Source organism: Colletes latitarsis, chromosome 11 (assembly GCF_051014445.1).
Source record: "Colletes latitarsis isolate SP2378_abdomen chromosome 11, iyColLati1, whole genome shotgun sequence".
Taxonomy (NCBI): domain Eukaryota; kingdom Metazoa; phylum Arthropoda; class Insecta; order Hymenoptera; family Colletidae; genus Colletes; species Colletes latitarsis.
This window is the reverse complement of record NC_135144.1, coordinates 30,833,693-30,847,842: the sequence shown is the minus strand read 5'-3', so window position 1 is coordinate 30,847,842 and position 14,150 is coordinate 30,833,693. Positions and strand designations below refer to the sequence as shown.

Below are 14,150 nucleotides of genomic sequence, written 5' to 3'. Positions count from 1 at the left end.
CAAGCTTCGCGCCAATCCGGGCCGTTGTCCGAGGATAGTCATTGTGGGGTTTTACTAAATTTACTCTCATTGAGGATTTTCCCACGTACAAAAAAAAAGACTTCAGCTGTTTAAGATCAAAAAGGAAAGGCTCACACTTGCCTTCTTTCTCAATTTCCCGAAGTTGCACGAAGTGCTGAGCTCACATAACATGGCTCCCACACTAGGTATCTCGACTTTCCCCACCACTCCGTTAAACACTAAGAAAGTTCGTCGTTACTAGTGTCGCCGTCGATGCACTCAATTATGCCAAATCTGGGCACACTGATCTCTGCTAATATTTATGAATTGACGTAATGTAATGTTACTGTAACAATTTCCTTGTAAATTTATTAATAAGTAATTTTAACTTAATCATCTCGTAAAATTCTTTTGTTGTACGAATCAATTTAAATTACGAATAAAGAAACGAAACGTGGAAAAAGGAACGCCTTTCGTTTATTCAGAAACGTACACCAGTAAAATTTTTGACAGTTCGTAGTTAGAATCGTACTTTTCGATTCAAAGAAAAATTGTGTAAGAACGGGTATGGAAAACATCTGTAATAAGGTAATTTGTAATTATTCTACGAGGTATAAGAACATAGCATTAATGTTGCAGAATTATTTTGCAGGAAGATCAAAATAATCAAGATGATTCAGACTCTGAAGTAGATGAGGTAGAGCCTAGGCTTAAATATGTCAGAATGCGAAACGATTTGGAACGTATATTGCAAAATGATGCAGCTAGTTGTATTGCTGTGCATCCCAAGGTGTGAAATATAATTTCGTAATATTTTTATATATACTTTAACAAAGTTGATTTAATGATTTTATATCATGAAAGTTAAGTCTCTGTTTTATAATGTATGTTTATATAGTTTTATGCCTAAGTTATAGCATCAATATGTATTTCACAACATTAATTCTTTCCCTTTACAAGAAAGCTGCTAGTTTTGACACATTTATAATGACAATTTTTTTTGGCAAACATTTTCTTTAGTCATCCATAACTTGAAAAGTAAGACAGTTATTCTAATGTGTAGATTCAACTCCTTAAGTAATTATAGCACTTCTCAAATATTATTTATTATAATATTATTCCAGCAAAAGCTTTGGCTTGACCATAGAATTTTAAATATGTAACATTATGTATATTATATTAATTATAAATAAGAAGCTTCATAGTCTATCAGAATAATTTAATTTTTGTTTAGTTCTTGTGCCTTGGTTCGCATTGGGGTATGATACATCTCTTAGACCACCAAGGCAACAATATCCAGTCTAAGAGTCTACAAGCACATACAGTTGCTGTCAATCAGATTTCTATAGATTATAATGGAGATTTCATTGCATCATGTAGCGACGATGGAAAGGTTTTTATATATGGTCTTTATAGCACAGAGAATAATCATGATATGAGAATGGGCAGATTAGTTAAAAGTATTGCCATAGATTCAAATTATTATAAAAGTGCTAGTGAAAGAAGGTTTATTACAGGTACCTATTCAAATTTATACATGTTAATTTCTAGTCCCTTGAGAGAATTAATATTGTTATTTTTAGGAGATGATAAATTGGTTTTGTATGAAAAGACTTTTTTGTCCAGAATGAAACTAACTGTATTATGTGAAGCAGAAGGTGGGGTTAGATCAATTGCATGGATTGAACATTTTGTGGCTTGGGCATCTGATACTGGTGTTAGAGTTTATGATTTAAATGCAAAGTGTTCATTAGGTCTTATGAAATGGACTAGGTCTGGAGAGTATGTAAAAGAACATATCTGAAATTCATTGAAAAACATTAAAAATAGAACAATTCTCAAGATAGTTTTGTTTCTTTACAGAGCATTGCCTGAACAGTATAGGTGTAATCTTCGATGGTCTGATGATAGAACATTATTAATTGGTTGGGTTGATGTAGTAAGAATATGTCAAATTAGGAAAAAATCGATACAAGAAATGGCCAATAGAGACCGACCAGCATATGTAGTAGATATAGGTAGAATTATTGTTTAGTAATAAAAATGTCACTTAACACATTGGCGTTGGGTGCGCTCAAGTGTCATACAGTTACAAAAATTTGTAACTCACCATATCATATTATTAACATTAATGTTGCTATTTTTTTTTTGTTTGTGTTGTGATATTTCTTCTTTTAGCCCCTAGAGTAAGCCGTCGCAGTTTGGCGGGAAAATTACGGGACACCCTATATATGTCTTCCAGCACCAATGTGTTAATATGTTAAAAAAGTATGAAAATGTAATAAATAATAGCTTTTCATTTTAGTTTTAACATTTCAAGTGGATTTTTACATTTCTGGTATTGCACCTTTAGAAAATCAGCTAGTATTATTAGGCTGTTTGAAAGAATTAGATGAAAATGGAAAAAGTCAACGACCAAGATTACACGTCGTTGAACCAAAATGTCAGGACTATTCCATTGTATGTGCAAACTTTCTCACACTCCGTGGTTATAAAGAATATAGCTGTAACGATTATCATTTAGACTGTTTAAAAGAAGAAAACAGGTATATTTTTTTTATTCCATTGTTTCATTTTTCTATACACATTAAAATCCTTATTTGTATTTAGGTTTTTTATTGTGAGTCCAAAGGACATTGTTGTAGCTAGTTTATATGATACAGATGATAGAATTGAATGGCTATTAAGTCATGGAAAATTTGAACAAGCATTAGAAGCAGTGATAATAAATAACGGCAAAGATTGTAAAAGGCACAATTTAGTTAACGTTGGCCGTGTTTATTTAGATCACTTACTAGCCTGTGGAAAATACGACGAAGCAGGAAAACTTTGTTTGAAAGTCCTAGGAAAGGATAAAAAATTGTGGGAGGAAGAAGTTAATATCATACATTGAGTTATGCTATGCTATTTTATTTTTTATATTATTAGTATTATATTTGTTTGTAGGTGTATAAGTTTGCTAGAGTTCATCAGCTACGATCCATTTCTACTTATCTTCCGAAAGGCGATGTAAAATTAGATCCATTGATCTATGAAATGGTTTTGTGTGAGTATTTGAAAATGGATCTCGATGGATTTCTTGATCTAGTTAAAAAGTGGCCCCCAACGTTGTACAAAGTTGTAGCTGTTATAAACGGTGTTTTAGAACACATTAGAGTTCATACTGAACGAAAACACGTACTTTTCGAAGCTTTAGCCATTTTATACACTCACGACGGCAAATATGATAAAACGTTAGCTATGTATTTAAAATTAAAGCACAATGATGTGTTTCAATTTATTAAAAAGTACAAATTGTACAATACTATCTACGACATGATAGAAGGTTTAATGGATTTAAATACAGACCAAGCTATACAGTTTTTTTTAGAAGAGGAGGAGGTGCCATCTGAAATTGTTGTACAAAAATTACAGCATAATCGCCGATATTTATACTTGGTAAGATCGATGGTACAAATACATGCGAAGTAAATATTGTAGTTTATGTTTACTAATGGATGCTTATGTTTTTAAAATTGTTCGCATCAGTATTTAGATGCATTAGATAAAAAGGGTTTAACAGATTCTAAGGGCAAGTACCATGGACTGCTAGTCCAGCTTTATGCCGAGTACTCTCGAAATAAATTGTTACCACTTTTACGCCGCTCTGATAATTACCCAATACAGCAGGCACTAGATATTTGCAGCCAGCAAAAATTCTATGAAGAAATGGTATATTTACTTGATAGAATGGGAAATACTTCGGAAGCTTTAGCGCTCATGACAACACAATTGGATGATATGGAAAAAGCGATCACGTTTTGTCAAGAACACGATGATGAGGAATTGTGGAACGACTTAATTAATTATTCTCTCGATAAACCAAGTAAGTAACACGTTTGAAGTAAAGATAGGCAAAATTTTTATTTAAGGAGGGATTTTTAGTCTAGACGTCAATTATTTGTGTCCTAAAATGCATTAAAAAAGTCTGAACATATTTTGTTATATTATGTGAATTATAATATATACAGATAAAAATTTATTTAACAAATGACGAATAAAAATATGTATTCAAAGGGAATTTGTCATTCGTCAAATGTACCTATTTCGTTCCAGAGGCCATTACATTCCTTCTTCAGAAGATAGGCAGATCGATCTTAGATCCTAGACTTATGATACAGAGTATAAAACCGTCTTTCGAAATTCCTGGCTTAAAACAAGCTTTGGTTAAAATGATGTGCGATTACAATCTTCAAGTGTCTGTACAAGAAGGTTGTAACAAATCTTTATCCAATGATTATTTTAATCTGCAGGAAAGGCTAGTTAGATGTCATCAAAAAGGAATATTTATAGACGGTTAGTGCTAATAACGAAGTACTTATAACAATTATACTTACATTAATAATCGTGATATTATTCTTTATCAGATGACCAATTGTGTGGATGGTGTCACGAGAGAATAATTGTAAGAGGTACGTATTGAAGTACTATAAACCTATTTAGGACCAACATTCGCTTCATTTTTATGACATTTTTACAATGATTGTTTGTTATAGAACCAAGGAACTTAATTGTTTTTTATTGCAAACATTCGTTTCACGAAGATTGTCTACAAAACTTTAAAGTAGTGGTACATACCTAATTTTTATATAACTTAAAAAACCTCTGTTCAAAAGTTGTTACAAAAGTTTTCATAAATTTTAATTTAATTTTTTTTTTTCAGGAAAACTGTGTCATATGTAATTCACAAAAGGATACATCGCCTGGTAGAAAATGATATAAGTAAAATTTAGACGAGTATTTAAAGACCTTTATTAAACTTTTATACGTAATCTTTATATATATTCCATTTACATAATTTTTATACTGTATCAATGGTAAAACATTTTGTACATGTACTGAAAACTTTGAAGCATGCAGGACACTTTGATGGAAGCTAGAATTAAATAGTTGTGTAATTTTTTATAAATACAACATAAAATTGTTGTGATAAGAGAGATAAGATTTAATGCATGTTTATAGAAAGCTCTTATAAGAGCATGACATTGATTGCAAGTTCCTTTCAACTGTAAAAGATCATGAGACAAACTATGTTTCTTTTCCATATGCATATCTCTTGTAAACGTATATGAAACGAATGTATCATGTTTTTATTCTTTATTGAGTGATGCGTCATTACAATTTTTCGAATCACCAGACTCTGTAGAATCATAGGAATTCTGAAACAAATGTTCCATTAGTTTTCTAAATTCATTTTGAACTTTAAAAAACTTACTGTTATTTCGAAACATTCCTGTGCAGAAGACTTTGAGAAAGTTTCATTTAACATGTTACTGTTTATGCGAAAACCACAAATATCGCATATAACATCAGATGTTTCCTTTATAAGCTGTGATTTTATATCAACATCATAATTCCTTTCCAGTATATTGGTCTCCCAAGTTATTGGATCTGTGGCAAATGCTTTAAAATGTTGTATTGTAAAGTCTATTACATTTTCCGGCTTAACTGTGAAGACCAGTAAAATTTAAATTTATTGCAACGTGTAAAAGTGTTTAAATGCATAATATGGCCTGTCTAAAATGAATTTCTACAATAGTTATACAGTTGAAATTACCAACTAATAGCATTTGAGTATAATCTGCCATCAATTGTTTTATTTCTGGATGGTCAGTTAGATATTCTACTTGTTCAGCCATTTTAGAAAACTGTTAACGGAATAGAACGTACATTTTTTATATTTCTATATATGACTGTACACTGAAAAATACTTTAATACTATTTTTATTTTTTTTTACTTTCATATCCAAATATTTAGAAACCATTTCAATGTCTTCTAACCAGCAATCTTTCAATGGTGTTTCTACCCGCATGATTTTAGTTGTAGCAACTGGGTTAACTAATGGATTAATTTTCAAGATATAAGGCACATCCATCCAATTATGTCGAAGTATTCTACCTTGGGAAGTTAAATAAGTTCTTATAATACGAACAGTTCCATCTTTGTTGTGTACTTTCCGCTCTATTGTATAAACGCTTAAAAAATGATCATCTATTTCCATGCGTTCAGCTCGAGTACATATCTGTAAAAGAAAATCTTTTTTTACTTAAATTCATTAGAAAATAGGAAATATTTAATATTTTCTTACATAACTAGAGGCAGTAAGATCTCCATCTGTAGTAATACTCTCAAAAGATAATGTTCCATCATAATTTATAAGCGCTAAATACCGCATCAACAATATATTTACTCCTTCGCTTATTAGTCGATCATTACAATGAAAAGATATGTTCTTGGTTTCTGTAGATTCATCGCATGGACAGGTGCGTGTCAATTTTACATGAAAGAAATTATCTTCCATACCTATGTAAATCGTTTTTTCATGCAGTCCAGCGTCTTCGTACATGAATCTAAAATGTTTTGTTATATTAATGCCATTCAAATATATTTTGCAAACGAAAACTTATCGACATCGACCAACTCTGTTCTTTTTTCTTCCAGACAGTGGAATTTCGATGTTGCTGAACTGATAACTTTCGATCCACCAAAGTGACCGTCGACGGACATTGAAGATTGTATGTGCACTAAAAATTCACAGGCTTGTGGCCCAATGGATTCTACTAGAATGCAATAACCGCCTATCGGTTTTATGTCCTTCATAGACTCATCTTTTGAACAAATTATTAAGGTCTCTCGGAAGCATAAAGCATTTCGTTTCACACGATCTGAAGTACAAAGGAAAAGGAGTACTTAAAGCATACAACGTTATATTATTTTTTTCAAAAATTCTACTATTTCTACTATAATATAATAGAAACTAGTGAAAACAACATAGTTTCCTGAGCGTAGATACGCTACATTCCATAAACGCCTGATTTCACCAGCGACGAATAAACTAATTAATGTGTATATTATATATTTTTCTATGTCAGATTTTATTACGCATCGTTTTTGTAGACATTCGTCTAGTTTATTTATCAAATGCTTTATTCGTTGTTGGAGAAATTTAGATAGAACAAATGATTTAAACGGACTATTGTAACGAGACTAATATCTTTTTTTATTCGATAATTCAAATGTTTTATTACTGGCACGTACTAGTACTTTAAACAGATTGATCATAATCCTCTAGTTTTGCTGTAAATTTTAATGTATAAATCGAGGTTATCGAGTAGAATTATTCTGCAATGAAGTAAATGAAACTGCGGATGTTGTGTGCAATGAATTTTTGTCGATAAAATATTTTTTGTATAGATATATATGTCAAAATGTACAGTGCGTACTCCCAAAAATTAATACAATATTAGATATTCTATGTTATGCACACCAAGGTGCCATTACTGTATAAAAATAATTATAGTATATCCTATAATAGTCAACATATTTTATTTAAGTCTGTGTAAATATGATTTTTAAGTTGCAGCATAGGGCAACAATAATATATAAAATGTAATCATTATATAGATTTTTCACGGCGCTTTTAAAAATTGTACGTTCGTTTTTAAGGCTTCTTTACGGTCAGTTTTATAATTGTAGTTCGTTGTGTCGAGACGAACGAAAGTTATTTTCTCCTTTGTATTTAGAAGTTTGATTTTATTTATAGAAAAACATGCAGCGAATAAATTTACCGATCTGAAATTCAGGAATCCATTTTTGAATATCAAACTGCTTACAGAAATTTTCTTTCGAATCATTGGACATTTTCAGCTAGTTTTCTAGTCGAAATATTTACTGCACAAAGAATAACAAACACAAGTTAGTAACCGTAGTTTGTATTGAATATAGCTTCTTTACAAGCTGACATAAAATTCTCACATATGTGTGAAATATCGTGTATCTCGTGTTGATTAATATAAAGTTAAAAAAAATGTATACCAAAAGGTTGTCAAAGAGGCAATTAAACGTTCATGTCTGCGAATTACCGAAGACGTCCGAGAGTAATTTACCAAAATTACCGCCGAATGCAAAATTTTATATTCGTTGGAAACGAAATTTCCAGAAGCTCATTCTAGTTTCTGTGAATCATCCGCTAACACGTAACATTTTACGTAGTTATGCTGCAATTGCTTTTGAAAAAAGGAGGCATGGGCGTTCTTCATTTTGGTGGGTAATACATCCCTGCAGCGATTTGAGGTAATTCTTGTTTTTCTAAGATCGTACACGTTTACAGACATTGCAAAACAAGATCTGCGGATGATTGAGAGATTTTATAGATTTCTCTATTTCTACTGTATTTCGTCTTCCGTTTACATAAATGGAAAACAAAACATTTGTCTGTGGACAAAGTGTCATTTTGGTTGTATGAAGCATACCAGATAATCATTTTATTAACGTGTTTTGAGTTTTTGTTATTTACATTTTGAATTGCCTCACAATGTGGTCGAATGAAAAAGACACGCGGTCGAGTACTTATCCAACAAGAGAACTTTTCCATGCGAAAATTTCATTACTTAACATATTTTCATTGAAACTCATCGTACTGATTGAAATGCGTTATTTTTTCTTTTTTTTATTGCAAGCCCCCTTTTGGGATATTAGCGACCACATTTGCATGGTTCATTTGTATTATATGGAGTTTTTCAAATAGATTAAATCTAGTAATGTATTACATAGTAAAAATATCGTGTAATATGCGCTGTAAAAAATATATATATAGTACTATTTAAAAATACCTTGATTATTTACAGACAAGATATAGAATAAACGTTACAGGCAATGCTTTTTTCTGTCATACGAAAAAGGGGACTCGCAAATTCCCTTATCATTTTCGTGTCATTTCAAACAATTCCAACGTCATTAAGTTCACACTGGTATTCGAATTTAGCATTTCTATTATTTGAAATTAAGATTAAATATTGGGATAATTTAGTTTTTTTGAAAGCAATTAAAATTAGATCTCAGGAGCGGCTATAGACGGACCAGAACTCGTAGGACATGTATCGATTTCAAAATGTATTTGTTTATTCTTCTTTAAAATTTATTTCGTCGTATTTAAATTGAATAGCAAGAAGATTCCCTTCGCCATGTTAAATTTTCTTCAAATCATTATGTATCAGAATAATCACAGTTAAATATTTATATATCTTTTATTCTTTCTTAATAAAGGTCTACTTCTAAATAATAATTATTTAATTCGTTACTAAAAATTATTTACCAAAATAATAATTTATATTAACAATTATGTTATTAATTTTATATCAAATACTGCCTGTAAACGTGTACAAGGCATAAGAATATATTTCAAGTTTTTTTATAAAAATTTTCCATAGAATTTATATGTAAAATTTAATGAAATACTTATTTACACAGGTTTTGCTGGGACCTTTTAATGACTTTCATTTACCTGTACCTTTTCATAGCCATACCATATATTTTAGCATTTCATAGAGTAGCTAAAAGTTCTGATCCAGAAAGTTTGAATCCAATATATCCTGCATATATTGTTTGCATATTCGACATTGTTTTGAATTTCATAACTGGATTTAAGTCATCTGATGGTCATGAAATCTTTCTAGATCCAATTCTGATAACACGGTAATGTAATTTTTTTTTTTCTTTTCAAACTGTGTAACCTTATTTATTGAATAATACCTTTATATAGGCATTACACAAAAGGATACTTTTTGATCGATTTTGTATCTTCAGTTCCATATGTATGGTTTCATAGATATTGTATATTGCAACCAGGTCCTAATTCAAATTCTATATTCCTGATTCCTGAATGTTTGCCACTTTTAAAACTCTTACGTATTTATACATTACATCTTTACACCAAGCAAATAATTACAGTAAGAATCAACAACAAGAGAAGTACAAAGAATTAATACACTCTTTAAGAATTATCATTTAATTATAGAGTTTTGAAATTTCTCATGCTGCAGAGGTAACAATTTGGTTAGTACTGCTGATGTTATTAATGCTTCATTGGTGTAGCTGCCTATCGCATATTTTTCCAATTATAATTGCACATATACATGGAGATACCATGGAAGTAAAGTTAAATTAATAAATAAATTAAAATTATCCGCCGTTAAATCTTCTAGTGTAATAAAAACTATTCAAATCAATTATAATCGTTTTAGGATAGTGAAATGTATTTATTTACTACAGAGTTATACAAACAAACCAATTCAAAAATTTATTTAATGTATTTTCATATCGGCACGAGCAACTTTTTTGGATCAAGCTTTACTGAATTTTATTCCTTAAGTAAAATAGATATCGTAATACGTTGCATACTTTTGCTGTTAGGAAGAGGATATATAATTTATCTGATAGGTAATTGTTCCTCGAAACGATTAATATAAATTATTTATTAATAGAAATGTTTTCGATTCCTGTATCGTAATAGTGATGATTTTGCAATTGGTCGAATCTGCTGCGGAACCAGAACTGAAATATCAACGAATTATGCATCAAGTGAAAGAATATATTCATGACAAGAAACTTCCGCAATTTCTTAAGGATAAACTTATTGCGTATTATGAATATCGTTTTCAAGGCAGTTATTTTAAGGAGAAGGCTATATCTAGCACTTTGTCAGGTTAATGCCTGATATAACAAAGTTGCGATTTATTGTCTTAAGATGCAAATATTTATAAATATACAGGTTGTCCCGTGGTTCTTTTGCAAAATTACAAAAACTTAATCTGGAGATTAAAAGAAGAAAGAAACATCATACATATAAAGATTGAGAATAAACGCTTTGTTTTAGAGTTAGAAACTAGATAAACACAGTCGACGATGTATGTGCTGTGACGGAAAATCCGTTACTATTCGCACAATACTTCCATGTAACTCTAAAACAAAGCCTCTATTTCACAAACTTTATATAATATTTCTTTCTCTTTTTTATTTCTGAATTATGTTCTTACAGTTTGGCAGAAGAACCTCGGAACACCATGTATAATGCTTGATATTTATATATAGATCATTTGAATCAAGAAATTATGATCCATAGTAGTCGTGGACTGTTAGATACAGCCACAATCTTGCATTATTTACCGCGCAATATTATTGGAAATTTAATGGGTGAGATAAAGTAAATTTCGAAATCTTCGCTTTCTATTATAACGTAACAATATTTGTAGGAATTTTAAAACCAGTTATTTATCTGAACGAAGACATTATTTATAAAAGTGAAACTGAAGGCGATTGTATGTTTTTTATAATAAGCGGTACTATCGCTCTTATTACATTTCAAGGAAAAGAAGTATGTGAAGTTTATTCTCTCTTTATGTCGAGGCAGTGAAAAATTATGATTTCTATCTTCTTCTTCCAAGATATGTCACGAAAAAGATGGAGGCTATTTCGGCGAAGGCGCCTTAATTTTCCCGGAACGAAGGCGAGTAGAAACTGCAATAGCGTTAGAAACATGCGAATTGCTGCGCTTATATCGACGTGATTTCAAACGCATGTTCTCTACGACGTCAACATTTTATAAAAGATTAGAAAAAGTGGCGAAGGAAAGACATGAGAAAATGATCAATTTAAACGCTAATCAGAACAAAATTCTCCCCATAAACAACAAATCAATTATTGAAACAACAGATGAAATTGAATATAATCATGAAAAAGGGGACGCCGAAATTTTGTCTAATAAAAGAAATATTTAAACAGAAACTAATAATAAAGTCAATTGAAACGTTAAAGTGTTGTATTCTAACGTAACTACGATGCATGTGTGCTCGCGTGTGATCCTTTCCTTCTTGATCTTAAACAGTTGAATTATACAATTTCGAATCTCGACTGCCCAGGCATTTTTACGTTCCGACCTATACAGACACATACATATTAGCAAAGTATCATAATGAAAAAAAATGTTGAGACATTTTTTTTATGTAAATACACGTTTTAAGAACCTCCTGAACATGTTTTAACTATTGAAAAAAGACATTTTTTTTATTATTCCTATGTACGAGCATATTTATAACTTCGGCGTCGGCATGTTTTCCCCACATCAGCAGCAAGTTAGGCTCGGATTGGCCGGAGCCTGTAAAACGGCAATCTGCGAACAGCTGCGTGTACGCGATAGGTTAAGGCAGGTCAGTCCTAGAGGTTTTCACTTGCAAAACTGTAAGGCTGTCGATAAATCAGTAAGTAGTTTCTCATCCTGAGTGAGAACCACTATCGCATGCACGCAGCTGTTCGCAAATTATCGTTCTACAGGTGGAACTTTAAACGTTAATAACTTTTTAACGAAGCCTCAATCAACAAATTGGTATTCTTGATTTTCGTCTTATTTTGGCCTCTAGAATTTTCCGTTAAAATTTTTTTCAGAGGTGGTCAAACACCCTGTATAACGTAAAAATGCCTGTAAAAATGCCTGACTTCAACTGTTCAAGGTCAAGAAGGAAAGATTTACACTCGCCTTCTTTCTCGATTTCGTAGAATATGTATGCGGCTTTCCCCACCACTCTGTTAGACGCTAAGGAAGTTCGTCGTTACTAGTGTCGTCATCGATGCACTCAATTGTACCAAATCTGGCCACACTAGTCGGCTTAAATGGACTATAGAAAAAAGCATAACTAACTTCCTTTGGTGTCTCATAGAGGGCCAATGCTGATGGCTGATAGATTGTCATCAAAAAATGCCCTCGTGACCGTCACGGCGTGACAGACAATTCGTGACTTTCTGTTCTTGATATCGACTTTAATCGATCAATCTGTATAACGTTAAATATCAAATTGACAGGTATACAGTTAGTCAGTATGAAATTAAATACAACGTGTTACTTCGCCGATAATGCGAAATGAAAAGTACAAATAACGATTATACGTTACAAAATAAGTGTAAGTGAAGTTAGCTACAACTTTTTCTGTTAAGAAATGTCGGATTATTTCGATGAAATGGGATGGACACCGTTAAGGGATGGCGAGGCGCCAAACCATCTAATCCAAATGGCAAGGCTTTTACGAGATTTTGGTATGTGGGATTTATTGGGCCAAACCACTAGACTACCACCTCCTGCTTCAAAATCTGCAATTGAAAATTTGAAAGAAATTGAAATCGGATCACTAGATTCAAAACAATGCCCTGTATGTTTAAAAGATTTAGAAGTTGGAATATCTGCAAAGTGCATGCCCTGTAAACATGTTTTTCATAAAGAATGTATAATACCATGGTTAGAAAAGGTACCAATTCTTAATAGTCATTGTTGACACATTAAGAAAACACAGGACTCGCTGGATGAAACAGATTTTATATTTCTAGACAAATTCATGTCCATTATGCAGACATCAATTACCAACAGATGACGAGGACTATGAAATGTACAGGAAAGAGAAACAACGTGCAGTGGAAAGAGAAAAAGACCTAGAGGCTTTACATAATTCAATGTTTATGTAGAAAAGTATATATTTGTGTACAAACATAGTGTTTTTATTTGCTGCAAAGGGAGGACCAGAATTGTGTTTCACAGATCAAGATCAAATTTTGCAGACTTGTTCAGGATCATTAATGATGCACGAAACCATATGATGTACCACAGCTTCATTTTTGAAAAAATGGGGTTTTTAGGCTACAGTGATGGATTGCTTCCAAATCTAGGGGAATTGCTAGATATGAAGAAAACAAGTAACTTTATTTAATATATTTTGAATTTGGAAAGTAATACTATTTCAGATATCGAGAGTCTTTTTATTTCCCGGTTGGCAGCCAAAGTTTAAGGAACATTGAACGTATTTTCAAGATGATGCAACAGTTGATCCAGCAGTGTACTTGCTTGTGGAATCTGTCATGGAATCGATCCACTTGTCTTTCTTTGTTTTCCTTTTTTTTTTATAATACAATAAGAACATATGCGTGTGCTCGTAATTGATCAAAACCACTAAATAAATTATGCTAATTTAAATTACAATGTGTAACTTTAAGCAACACAAAAGGATAAGAACAATACGAATCAGGGTTGGGAAAATTTTATTTGAATAACAAATAATTGATGAAACTGATATATAGCAATTTATTCTTGACAGTTAATCGATCAAATGTTTTTATTATAAGTTTAAAATTTTTTTTATTATAAGTTTGTATCTGTTAATTGTGAAATATTTCGTTCTATAATTGAAATTTGTACTTTTCTTTAATAATTAATGGATAAATAATTGTTTATCTTATATTCCTTATTCGGTATTTTTGCTAGACAGCAGAGTGGGCGGGAATGTTGCAAAAT

At 31.5% G+C, this 14,150-nt stretch overlaps 4 protein-coding genes across 11 annotated transcripts; 3 read left to right on the top strand and 1 right to left on the bottom strand.

Annotated features, from left to right (window-relative positions):
* Positions 1-278: 278 nt before the first annotated feature.
* On the top strand, positions 279-7,860 carry Lt (vacuolar protein sorting-associated protein light). 5 transcript variants are annotated; one of them, XR_013080799.1, is made up of 14 exons: positions 279-588; positions 653-790; positions 1,235-1,517; positions 1,584-1,782; positions 1,864-2,018; positions 2,306-2,546; positions 2,611-2,875; positions 2,947-3,438; positions 3,529-3,865; positions 4,096-4,335; positions 4,407-4,451; positions 4,536-4,609; positions 4,703-4,847; positions 6,482-7,860. XR_013080799.1 is itself a non-coding variant. In XM_076779099.1 (14 exons), the coding sequence occupies exons 1-13, from the start codon at positions 568-570 to the stop codon at positions 4,754-4,756; spliced, it is 2,544 nt and encodes an 847-aa protein (XP_076635214.1). In that variant the 5' UTR covers positions 279-567; the 3' UTR covers positions 4,757-4,761; positions 6,482-7,860. The 5 variants fall into 5 exon arrangements, 4 of the variants coding, with proteins under 4 accessions (XP_076635214.1, XP_076635216.1, XP_076635213.1 ...); XM_076779099.1 differs by having other exon boundaries at positions 4,703-4,761; XM_076779101.1 differs by lacking the exon at positions 4,536-4,609 and having other exon boundaries at positions 4,703-4,761.
* On the bottom strand, positions 5,073-7,681 carry LOC143348478 (ciliogenesis-associated TTC17-interacting protein-like). Its single transcript, XM_076778709.1, has 7 exons — positions 7,609-7,681; positions 6,462-6,729; positions 6,129-6,390; positions 5,778-6,062; positions 5,597-5,687; positions 5,255-5,487; positions 5,073-5,198 (listed from the first exon to the last, which is right to left on the bottom strand). The coding sequence occupies exons 1-7, from the start codon at positions 7,679-7,681 to the stop codon at positions 5,130-5,132; spliced, it is 1,281 nt and encodes a 426-aa protein (XP_076634824.1). The 3' UTR covers positions 5,073-5,129.
* Positions 7,845-11,595, top strand: LOC143348620 (potassium/sodium hyperpolarization-activated cyclic nucleotide-gated channel 1-like). The gene is made up of 9 exons (XM_076779107.1): positions 7,845-8,113; positions 9,290-9,514; positions 9,582-9,768; positions 9,837-9,971; positions 10,063-10,258; positions 10,332-10,523; positions 10,910-11,011; positions 11,071-11,192; positions 11,263-11,595. The coding sequence occupies exons 1-9, from the start codon at positions 7,848-7,850 to the stop codon at positions 11,593-11,595; spliced, it is 1,758 nt and encodes a 585-aa protein (XP_076635222.1). The 5' UTR covers positions 7,845-7,847.
* A 919-nt stretch (positions 11,596-12,514) lies between these two features.
* Positions 12,515-14,087, top strand: LOC143348618 (E3 ubiquitin-protein ligase RNF181-like). Of its 4 annotated transcripts, none has more exons than XM_076779103.1 (4): positions 12,533-12,738; positions 12,806-13,113; positions 13,193-13,331; positions 13,421-14,087. In XM_076779103.1, the coding sequence occupies exons 1-3, from the start codon at positions 12,732-12,734 to the stop codon at positions 13,325-13,327; spliced, it is 450 nt and encodes a 149-aa protein (XP_076635218.1). In that variant the 5' UTR covers positions 12,533-12,731; the 3' UTR covers positions 13,328-13,331; positions 13,421-14,087. The 4 variants fall into 4 exon arrangements, 3 of the variants coding, with proteins under 3 accessions (XP_076635219.1, XP_076635218.1, XP_076635217.1); XR_013080800.1 differs by having other exon boundaries at positions 12,536-12,738; positions 13,193-13,555; positions 13,637-14,087; XM_076779104.1 differs by having other exon boundaries at positions 12,515-12,673; positions 13,193-14,087.
* The last annotated feature ends 63 nt before the right edge of the window (positions 14,088-14,150 follow it).